Raw genomic sequence first — 11,231 nt, forward strand, 5'->3', positions numbered from 1 at the left:
CCCAGCCAGGCCCTCACAGCCACCACACAGCTCTGGGACTGGGAGGTAATGACAGGGTCTACGGAGGAGCTGTCAGCGTTTCCTTTGTGACGGCTCGTTCCCAGCCGGGATGCCTAACAGCCAGAGTGCTAAACTGGCTCCGGCTGCCCCCGACCAAAGACCTCTGGGTCTTAGACCTGTGGCCCTTCCCTCAGGTCCCCACATGGACCGGGAGGGGGCAAGGAGCGGGGGTCTCCTCACGGCTCACACCTCTTCCCCCACAGGAGAGCCAGAACCTGTTCTGCTGCCTATACCGCTCCTGGTGCCACAACCCAGTCACCACGGTGTCCCTCTGCTTCCTCACCCAGAACTACCGGCATGCCTATGACCTCATCCAGAAGTTGTATCCTTCCTCTCACTGTGGTTGGGGTTGGGCCACTGAGGGGCAGGAAGGGGTTGGCTGCCCCCTTTTCACCCAACAGGCGGGCCCAAGTGCCATGCTCTTGTCCCCACCCCTCCACTCAGCCTCAGGGCTTGTGACATCAGGGCCACCAGGACGCTGGGAGCGGAGGGATGTATTTGGGAGAGCGAGGTTGGCAGCAAAGAGGGTCTCCTGGAGGGGAGCTGGCCCAGGAGAAACCCTGTGGGTTGGGATTGGGACTGAGGAGGCCCAGCCCGGCGGGTGCCAGCAGGCGATGCTGGGCTACCTTGCTGGGGTAAGAGAGAACCGCAGCTCCTGCCCCTGGGAGAAGGTGGCTGCCCTCTGCTCATTGCAGTTCCTCCTGGGCCTGGTGTGGGAGTAGGGGAGAAGGCCCAGAGCTGAAAACACAGGTGGACGGCTGGGTGAGCCTGCAGGCTTCGGCCCAGGCCTGGGCCTTCGGGGGCCACAGAGCTAGAGCCCGAGAGGCTTGAAGATGACACGCTGGGGAGAAGCAGGCTGGGCGGAGGCCTCGGAAGCAGGAGGCACCAATGCTCACCTCAACACCGCGCTCCTCAAAAGGCATCCAGGGTTAGATGTTTTGTTTTGTTTTTTTGAGACAGAGTCTCGCTTTGTCACCCAAGCTGGAGTGCAGTGGGGTGATCTTGGCCCACTGCAACCTCCGCCTCCCAGGTTTAAGTGATTCTCCTGCCTCAGCCTCCCAAGTAGCTGGGATTACAGGCGTTCACCACCACGCCCAACTAATTTTTGTATTTTTAGTAGAGATAGGGTCTCACCAAGTTGGCCAGGCTGGTCTCAAACTCCTGACCTCAAGCCATCTGCCCACCTCGGCCTCCCAAAGTGCTGGGATTACAGGTGTGAGCTACCATGCCTGGCCAGATTTTTTTTTAAACACCAAGAAGCAAACTAGCCCCATCCGTGGGTGCCTGACATGTAAGCCAGGATTGGAGTGCTATTTAGAAGGCAACATGACCAGCCAGGAGTTGGGAGTCAGGAAGAAGGGGCCAGGAGGTACCTCAGTGGAGGGCTAGGTGTGGCCCTGCCTGGCTCCCCACAGTGGGCCTGCTTACCTTCTACAACCTGGATTTGCTCCTCTCAGCCACTTCTGTGACCCAGAGACTGGCGGGCCACGGCCCAGCGCGGTAAGCCTGCTGCAGCCCTGGTGAAGCCCTGCTGGCAGGAGAGGAGAGAACCCTTCCTGCCCATCCCTCCCCCAGTGGGCTGCAGTGCTGTGATAAGAGCCTCTCCCAGCCCAGGAGGGTGCAGAGGAGGCAGCTGCTGGAGCGGAACCTGGAACTCCCGAACAGGGGGGTTCCATTTAGGACAGAAGGGCGAGGAGAGGAGAAGAGACTGGTGTCCTTTGTGCGCCAAATCGTGCTTCACCAGAACCAGGCTCTGTGCACAGGAAGCCAGGCGCAGGTGGGGAGGGCGCGTGGTGCTCTGAGCTGCGGCTGTGCTGGCCCAGCAGTCAGACTTTCCTTGACTGCACACTCAGTGGGGACCTGGAGGTCACTGTGGACTTCCTTGCAGAGGTGGACAAGTTGGTGCAGCTGATCGAGTGTCCCATCTTCACATGTAAGAACCGCCTCCCACCACGCCTCACACCATAAGCCCAAGGCTGGCCTGGAGTGGGGTGGGTGGAGCCAAGCTCCAGTTGGTCTCTTTTGGCTGGGGAGGGAGGAAGAGCAGTCACCCCAGGGAAGCTTCTGGATTGTTGAGTCCCAGCACTTTGGGAGGCTGAGGCTAGAGCATCTCTTAAGGGCAGGAGTTTGAGACCAGCCTGGGCACCATAGTGAGATCTCATCTCTACAGAATTTTTTAAAAATTAGCCAGGCATGGTAGTGCATGCCTATAGTCACCACTACTCAGAAGGCTGAGGTGGGAGGATCATTTGAGCCAAGGACATGGAGACTGCAGTGATCTGTGACCGCACCACTGCACTCCAGCCTGGCGACAGAGCGAGACCCTGTCTCAGAAAAATAAAAAAATAAAGACTGGGATGATAGGCCTGCAAGGCCAGCCAGAACAGGGCTGGGGCATGTGGCATCAGAACCTGGGTACTGCCTGTATCCCTCAAGGTGAGTCTCATGGACATGAGCCAGCACTGACAGCAGAACCCCCTTGAAGGCTGATACCAGGCCCCTGGGCTGCCCAGCCACCCCTCGGAGCCTGCTGCCCCTGCCCTGGCTCTCTGAAGTCGTGGGTCTCCCGGGTCCCTCTGCAGGTGCTCCTGTTGGCCCAAGAGCCATGCCTGCACCTCCCTGAAAGAAGAGTTGGCATTTGCTGGGAGCCAGTGGGCAGGAGCTGCCTGCTTAGTAACACTCAGGCTGAATGTGCAAAAGTGGCAGCTGGCTGGGGTGAGCACAGCTCTCGGCGCCTCGACATACACACTTTGAATGACGCTCGTGTATTTATAATGTGCAGAGAAGCCAGGCGGCCACCCTGCTGGTGCCCACCTTCCCTGCCAAGCTGACCACCCGGGCCTCTCGTACTCTCTGGCAGCATCTCTGACCCGCCCAGCCTGAGCCCTGGAGCCCAAATTGAATGCAGGGGCTGAAGAACACCCGTTCCCATCCCCTCCTGAGCCCCCTTCAAAGGGCAGCCTCATCAAGCAGCAGGGTGCCATGGGAACTGATGCCCTGGAGACAGAAGGGCAGGAGGGAGACCCTGCTCTCCGCAGAGTGCACTAAAGCCTGTCCCAAGTGTGCCCAGCCTGACATTTCACTTCCTCGAGGGCCTCCCAGGGACACAGGCGCCCACACGGCCACCTGAGGTCAGGTCCTAAAAAGACCCTGCTCCCGCTGTTGGTCTGTCCTGACTCATCTCTCCAGTTGTACATTCTTGGCATTCCAGAAGCATCCCTGGGATGACTGCCCTCCCTCCCTGACCCTGGAGGAACTCCAAGCACCTTCTCAAGCCCAGGGCTTTGCTGGGGCAGGGTAACAGGAGAGATACACCCTGGTCTCGCCCAACACCGTCCCAGCCCTGAGTCACCTGGATCCTAGAGGTGGCTAGTTTGGCCACAGGCAGTGCCCGCTTCCCCAAGGCCCAAAGGGAAGAAAGGACTGGAAACAGGCTCATGCTTCTGCTGGGCAGCCAGGCCTAGGACAGTGGTGGTGGGGGTCTCCTCTGAAGGGCGCCAGGAGGCCTCCATTCCTCTGCTCCCTGCTCACCGACACCCTGGCCCTAAGGCCTGGTTGCTCAGGCTCCCTGTGTCAGCGGGACCTCCTGTGTGGCCACTGCCGGGGTGACATAGCCCCTTTCCCAAAGCACATGGCACATCCTCCACAAACAATGCCTGGACTGGGCCTAGGGACACAAGAAAGTAGAAAACAGTGATTCTCCTGGAGAGGCTCGCAGGAGAGAAGTGAGCCCATTTCCAATCCCGCCTCCCCTGTGCGCCTTGGGGAAGCTGGGACTGCCTTGTGGTACAGCCAGCCATTAGCAGGCTCTGTGCTGCAGCTTGGGCTGGAATGAGTGCTGGACAGCCCCCCGGGTGTGTCTCTTTCCACCTGGCAGGGTGGTGGCAGGGCTGGCATGTGAGCCAGAGCCCCCAGAAGCACCTTCCAGACACTCTGGGGCTTTGGTGTGTGTTTCGCTACACACAAAAGTGTTTTTCCATCCTGCCCTCTCTTAAAGCTGTCCTAATCCACCGTCTTTCTCTCCAGCACACCCTATTTATAGCTCTCCCGTGCTGGCACGTGTGGAGCCGACTGGAGAATCTGTTACACTACGGGCCCCGAGCCCTCATATCACCAGGGAAGCAGCTGAGCAGGGGGTGGGGAACAGACCAGGCCCCACAGCGCATCTCGGGGTTGTCGGGCTGAGGTGACTATTGGAAAGATCAGACAGGCAGGTGGGCAGGTAGAAAGGAAGATGAGATCATGGAAACTGCTAGGACACTCCTGGGGGAGGCGGGAGCATCGTGATGGGCTGTGAAGGAGCCCCTGACTCGCTGGAAGCCACGGCCACCTGGCTGGGCCCACACAGCTGGGTCCTTGGGCTATGGGTGTCATGGCACCAGGTCCCTGTGGTCCTGGCCAGTCAGAGGCAGGGAGTATGGGCTGGGCATGTCCCAGAGCAGTGCCAAGTCCCTGAACCCTGCCCTCTGCACACCCCAGATCTGCGCCTGCAGCTGCTGGACGTGAAGAACAACCCCTACCTGATCAAGGCCCTCTACGGCCTGCTTATGCTCCTGCCGCAGAGCAGCGCCTTCCAGCTGCTCTCACACCGGCTCCAGTGCGTGCCCAACCCCGAGCTGCTGCAGACCGAGTGAGTGCTGGCTGGGGACTGCTGCCCCCGCCCCGCCGCCGAGCAGGGACAGGTCCAGAGGAGCCTGGTGAGGAGGGGTCGTGCTGGGGGCTGCCGAGGCCTCCCTCACTTCAGCATCCTACCCCTTTTGTCACTGTGGCCACCATCCCCGCCCCCGCAGCCACTTGCCCCTTGGCCTTTTGTGTTCCACATCAGAGCACTGAGCGAGGGATTCTAGGAGCGTTCGCACGGTGGCCAGGAGTAGCAACACTTCCAGGCAATCAGGGTCCAGCTCAGTGACGCGATGCAAAATCTAAAAACTCTGAGGGCATCTGGAGTTACCCAGACAAAGGACCCTGAAGAGAAACTCCAGGCAGGGGAAGGAGTTCCTGCCCCAGCTTAGACATGGGGGCCCCAGTGGCCATCGAGCGAGGGAGGAGCCTGTCCTGGGCACCTCCCAGGCCTCACATAGCCCCTCTCCACACCCTGTCTGTGGCAGAGGCTCAACCCTGGGTCACTGGGAGGCCACATCATTGCTAGGACCTTCTCAGCCACCTCCTGGGTGGGGTGGGAGGCAGGAGTACACTCAAGGCTCCCCTGCTCAGGTCCTGCCCATGGAAGGAAGAGGTCCTAAGCACCCCTCCACCAAGAAGATGCCCAACTTGGCAGTCTCTGGTCAGAGGGCTGCCGGCTCCCACCCTGAACCCATGGCTGGCCCCTACCCCAGAGTCTGTAGGGCCATGTCTATATTTGGTAACCCTTGGAGGCTTTGCCTCATCCACAGGCATTTGGCATCCGAGATGGAAAATTTCACTTGTCAGGTCGCCATGGAAACCAGCAGAGCCACTGAGAAGATTTACGCTGAATGGAGCGCGCCCAGCTTGCATCAGATGCCCTGTGTGTCTAGAATTCCCTCCCAGGCTGTTAGAGCCACTCAGCAGGCCTGGCGCCTTGCTCCAGCAAAGGGCCTCGGGTGCTTGCCCTTGCGATGGACACAGGCAGCCTCGAGACAGGCCTGCCCGGAGCCTCTATGCGCTCCACACTGCTGGCTTTGGCTCCCACTGTCCCTCCCACCCAGACTGGCCCTCCGGTGACTGAGTGTGGTGCACCTGATCGGCTGTCTGCCCCAGACCAGCTGGAGAGGCTGAACCCCCAGAAAGTGTGGCCCCCACCAAGACAGGCTCCTGCCTTCCCTGCCCCGTTTCCCCAGAAGGCAGTGCCCTGCAGTGGCAGGACTAGGCCTTGAGCTGGCTGCCACCCCAGCTGCTCGGGGTGCCGCCAGGTGGTCCCCAGGAGACAGTACCTGACGCAGTGTCCCCAGGGGAGCAGGGTCAGCCACGGAACGAGGCGTGCATGTAGGTTCCTGGGGCCGGAGTCCTGTCAGCTCCCAAGAGACTCCAAGAGAGGCCCAGAATCCACACCGGGCCTTGCTGGCCCAGCCTTTGCCTCGTTCCTTCCAACGCCCCATAGTGTGAGGGTCACCCTGGCAGGCGCCCAGGAGGGGAAGGTGCAGCTGGAAACAGGGAGAAGGCAGGAAGGGCTGCTTCCCTGTGACCTCCAGTCTCCCTGTGGGAACCAGCCCGCCTTCCTGGGAGGCCTCCTGGCCAGGGAGCCAGCCCCGCCTCTCCCAGGGCTCTGCGTGCTGATCCCGTCTTGGGAGGGGAGTGGAGGCTCAGAGCAATCATACTCCTCAAACCAGGGTAGCAAGTTTGCAGAGAGAAGCTGGGAAAATTAGGCTTTCCTTAGAATCTCCCACGGTCAGTCAGGGAAGTCCTGAGCCAAGGGGTTGAGGCCTCTGGGTAGAAGATTCTGAGGGTCAGTGCATGGTTTGCAGGCCTAGAGTAGGATCTGGTGTGAGCTCTGCCATAGATTTGCTGTGTGACCTCCAGCAAGCCCAGTGCCCTCTCTGGGCTCTTGGTTACTTGGTCAGTAAATGCACATTTGGACTAAATGGGTGTGTGAGGCACCCCCTAGCCTTCAATGCCCTGGGTCCCCAGTCTTTCTTTGCAAGAATCTAGGAAGAGATACCATAGATAGGGGCACAGGAGCAGTGGGCATGCCAGGGGCCTTCTGAACAGCTGGGGAAGGGGTCAGATTGCAGGGTGGGGCCCGGAACACAGCTCACACCCTGGGAAGGGAGCTGTGGACAGTCCCAGCCCTGGGAAGGGCAGACAGCTGGCAGACAGGGTCGAGTTGCGGGGCAGGCCTTGGAGCCGGGAACAGCTGGGGGAGTTTGTACACTCCTCGCCCATGCCTGGTTCTCTGTGCTCCAGGCGCCATCAGGGCCCTGGGGGCCACAGCTCCCCCACCCGCTGGCTTCTGGGCCACTCCCCAGGGACTGTCTCCTCAGTGAGGCAGGAGGGAACCTCTAAGAAAAAGCTGGTGACAGGTGCATGGGTGGGATGGCAGGAGTGAGAGCCAGCCCTGAGTCCTAGACTCGCCGCACTGTGCTGCAGGCTGGCTGGCCTCAGCCTCGGTGCCCGAGGATGGTTATGAACCTACAGAGGATGTGCAGGGCCTGAAAACGGCCATTCGAGTTAGGTGGGGCAGGGAGAACTGGCCTGGCCTCTGTGCTCAGCAGCCCAGGCAGTGTCTCCCACTCTTGGGGACACAGCCCACCCTGCTCCCAAGACCTCAGGCCAGGAAGGGTCTGCCCATCACAGGGAGCAGGACTTCTTGCCACCCTAAGGGCCCAAGGAGCAGATGTGGCCCACTCTTCCCACCCCCGCCACCCCGATGCCCGTCTCCCCAGGTTTGTCATCCAGTGCTGAAAGCATCTCTCTGGAGCCCCTAAGCTCCCCTAACCTAAGGCCTTGGCTTGCCAGGAGTGTCGTGGGGAGCAACGCACAGACCCATGGGTGCCCAGCATCAGAAGACACACTTTAGGGTCACACCTGTGGCCTTGGCCTAAGTGGGTTAGAGGAGCGTCTGGCCACACCCTGGACTTAGGGTTGCAGAAGCTCTGGGGTGTCCCTTGGCCTCCTCAGAAGTCCAGGCTGCTCTCTTGGAGCAGTGGCACCTGGGACCCAGGGTTACTGTGCCTGGGAGGTCCCTTCCCAGGAGCAACCACAGCCTAGAACACTGCCCGAAGCCTGGCTCTCTAGAATGGGCCCCACCCGGCTGCTTTTGATCTTTGTTGAACTAACGTCAGCTGAACCCCGCTAGGGAGGCAGGAGCGCCAGGCCCAGAAAAGCAGCAGCCGCAGCCGTAGACACGTCCAAGATGTTTTCTGGTGGTGCATCTTCAGCAGGGAGGCGGGAAGGGAACAGGTGTGGGCAGGCAGAGCTGAGCAGGGGTGCAGGAGGCCGCCTCCAGGCCCCAGATGGCATCTCAACTGTAGGAAGAGTCCCCCTGCCCCGGGCCTGCCCAGCAGGCTGGTGGGCCATCAGAGGCAACTGTCAGGCTCTGGCCGTCAGGCTGGACTGAACTCATGGCCAAGAGTTCATTTTGGGGGAGCTCCATTGTGTGCCCCCCAAAATGGCCTCCTTTATTTCCACCCTCAAGCTGCTGGGCCTCGGCTGGCCTCACGTTGAAGGGGCAGAACTGTAGCCACAGTGGCACCCGCCAGGTACCTAAGCTGAGGCTGGACACCAGGCAAAGCTCTTACACATCGTGTCAAAGCATCTTGGCAGCCACCCCAGGGCGCTCCTTAGGTAGCCCTCGCTTTGCAGACGAGGAAACAGTCACATGCCCAAGTCACACCGCTAGGAAGCGGTGGAGTTATGGTTGGGTCCAGGTCTGTCTAGTTCCTGTGCTCTGCCACTGCCTGCACGCCACCCCGCCCCCACCCCACCAATTGGCATCTTTTCATGAACTTGAAGGGCCCCAAGATTCTCAGCTGAGCAGCCCACAGTCTTCCTGAGACCCCTTTCCAGGGCCACCAGGCCTCAGGGCCTGGAAACAGATGCTTCCTAGCCCACACAGATCTCCTCCAAACCAGTGAGGCCAAAGGGAAGGAGCAGAACATTTCATGAGACACTGCTGGAGGGTGAGTAGGAATGGGACAGGAGCCCAAGGGGATCTCATCCCCAGGGGCAAGCTAAGCACTGGGCTTGACAAGGACAGCAAGGCTACCGCATTGCACGATTATAGGGAGCATCATGCACACTAGCTGTGCAGCGCACAACCTATGTTCCTGTACAGAGCAACTGGAGAGGGGGGCAGCAACAGGAATGTAGGAGCTGACGGCATGTCCAGTGGTGAGACCGGCTTTCCTCCTCCCAGGGACAGTGAGTGACTGCAGGCCTCAGGGCCCCAACACTCAAAAACAAATGTCCTGCCAAGTGGAGGGCCCAGCAGAGGCTCTTCAGCAGTTCCCGTTCTCCCCAGTCCTAGCCCTGCCTCAGAGAAAGGGCCAAGCTGCCACCTCCCCCTTCTCCCCCGACCCTGTTCCAGGCCCCAGCTGGCTTCCTGGCTGGCTGCTAGCCCTGGCTTTCACCCCAAAGGGAGCCACTCGTAAACAGGAAATGCTTCCCAATGCGATGCCTGCTCTGGGCGCCATCACCAGCCCACAGGCCGAGGGCAATAGCCAAGCAGCAGTGTTGGCTGTTCCCACCAACTGCGGAAGACGGGGATGTTCAGGGGCTTCCCAGCTCTGGGGCTGGCTGTGAGGGAAGAGTTGCCAGGCCTGAGATGCCCAGAGGCTGAGCCCAGCAGCCTGTGGCTCTGCCCTGACCCCACTGCCCTCCAGCAGTAACCCCTCTGTGAGCGGATCCCCTGACACTGAGCGTTTCTGCTCCCTCTTCCCAGAGACAGTCTAAAGGCAGCCCCCAAGTCCCAGAAAGCCGACTCCCCTAGCATCGACTACGCAGAGCTGCTGCAGCACTTTGAGAAGGTCCAGAACAAGCACCTGGAAGTGCGGCACCAGCGGAGTGGGCGTGGGGACCACCTGGACCGGAGGGTCGTCCTCTGACAGGCCTGGCACAGAGGAGGGCCCACCGAGTGGTCCCATGAAGCACTCAGGGTTGTCACGCCCTCCTGAGGAGCTCAAGGACCTGCCTCTCAGGACCAGGGCTGGGCCTGACTGCAAGCCCAGGGCGCTGTTGGGGCCAGAGGCTGCTCTGTCTGCCCAAGCTCCTCTCAGAGTCCAGCCCTCAGGCCTCCAGCGCTGTCAGCTGCACCCTAGCATTCAGACAGAGCTGGCTGCCCACCCTGTGGGGGGCTACAGCCTCAGACATCACTCATCCTCTGGAATCATCCTCTTTCTAATGCCCTCTTGGAAAAAGAGCTTGCCTCTCCTCCAGCACACCAGAGCTCTGGCCTTGTGTGTATATGTACACATACGTGAACACATACCTGTGTGTGTGTGTGTACTTGTATGCACGTAGGCACCAGCACAAAGATCTGAATGATGCACCCCACCCCCACCCCAATAAAGAAATAAGAGAAAATCCTCAACACGAGCCGGCCTGCTCCTTCCCAGCTGATATCTGCAGTTGCCCGGGGTCCTCACCCTTTGTCCTGGAGATCGGGGCTCATGATGGCCCCAAGGAGTACTGGCTGTCCCAGGGCCTGGTGCCTGCACTCACCTGAATGGAGTCATGGGCCTAGAGCCTAGGTCCCCACCTCTGGAACCCACACCCTCCTAGAGGGCACCACGCACCGCCTGCCCTGGAATCCTGAACCCTGCCTTCCCCAAGCCCCTCATCTGCCTTTCTCATCCTGACTCCCTGGGGCAATGGGAGTTCCCCACTGGGGAGATGGGAGCTGAGCCCCAGGAGTTCCTGGATGAAAGGGCAATGCATACTGCAGAACACTTTGCAGATTACTGCGCAAGGGGAGGAAAGGCCCAGAGCAGTCCAGGGAGGGGCAGGTGCCCCAACCACTGCTTCAGCTGAAAGAGCCCCTCCTCACCCGCAGGGGTACCACCTGCCCCCAGGCTCTGGGAACCCTGGGCTTGGTCTCCAAATGAGCTTGTAATTGGCTCCCTGCCGCCCGTGGAGTAGGGGAAAAGGAGCTTATGCCTGTTCTTCCCCCCAGAGTGCGCCCCCCCACCATCATGCTGCCCCCCAGGATGGGTTTCCCTGCCTGGAGTGTCCAGGACAGGCTGCACTTGACATTGCTACCCCATGCACGTGTGTGCATCACACCCACCGTGGACTCAGGCAACAGAGACCAAGGACAGCCCAGCTCTGCTCTGCTGGTCCGAAATGAGCCCCCACCCGCGAGGACGGAGGTTGTCCAGGGCCCAGGAGACCACCACTGCCCCCCAAAAGCCCAGCCTCAGGCACCCCATCTGGGTGGCATCTGCACCACTTGGAAAAGGAGCCAAGAAACTTGGAAGGGTCCGAACTTAAGGAGGAAGGTCTGTGCGTGCGATGAAACCGTCTTAAGGCGGGCGGTCCCACGATACCCCGCGCCCTATTCTGTGCAGTGTATCCCATTCAGCCGATACACCGACCAAATCCCGCCACTGTATCCACTGCCCGTCTTTCGAAGCGCGGGAAGGCCCCCGCCCCAGGCCAAAGGCCGGAAGGTGTCGTGGAGCGCCTACCCAGGGACTGAGAGCCACCCGTCCCGCTCCCGAGTGGGCAGGGCTGGCCCCGCCCCAGCGCCGCCCCCC

At 60.5% G+C, this 11,231-nt stretch overlaps 1 protein-coding gene across 4 annotated transcripts in view; it reads left to right on the forward strand.

Annotated features, from left to right (window-relative positions):
- Positions 1-10,066, forward strand: part of VAC14 (VAC14 component of PIKFYVE complex) — a 115,316-nt gene extending 105,250 nt beyond the window's left edge. For 2 of the 4 annotated variants that reach the window (XM_038008282.2, XM_038008283.2), the window contains 4 exons: positions 264-382; positions 1,914-1,993; positions 4,540-4,690; positions 5,491-9,531. In XM_038008282.2, coding sequence (XP_037864210.2) covers positions 264-382; positions 1,914-1,993; positions 4,540-4,690; positions 5,491-5,767 — 627 coding nt within the window. In that variant the 3' untranslated portion in view covers positions 5,768-9,531. Of the gene's footprint in view, positions 1-263; positions 383-1,913; positions 1,994-4,539; positions 4,691-5,490 lie in introns of all 4 variants that reach the window. The other 2 variants (XM_038008284.2, XM_007993691.3) reach the window with 1 other exon arrangement.
- Positions 10,067-11,231: the final 1,165 nt, after the last annotated feature.

Source organism: Chlorocebus sabaeus, chromosome 5 (genome assembly GCF_047675955.1).
Source record: "Chlorocebus sabaeus isolate Y175 chromosome 5, mChlSab1.0.hap1, whole genome shotgun sequence".
NCBI classification, from domain to species: Eukaryota; Metazoa; Chordata; class Mammalia; order Primates; family Cercopithecidae; genus Chlorocebus; species Chlorocebus sabaeus.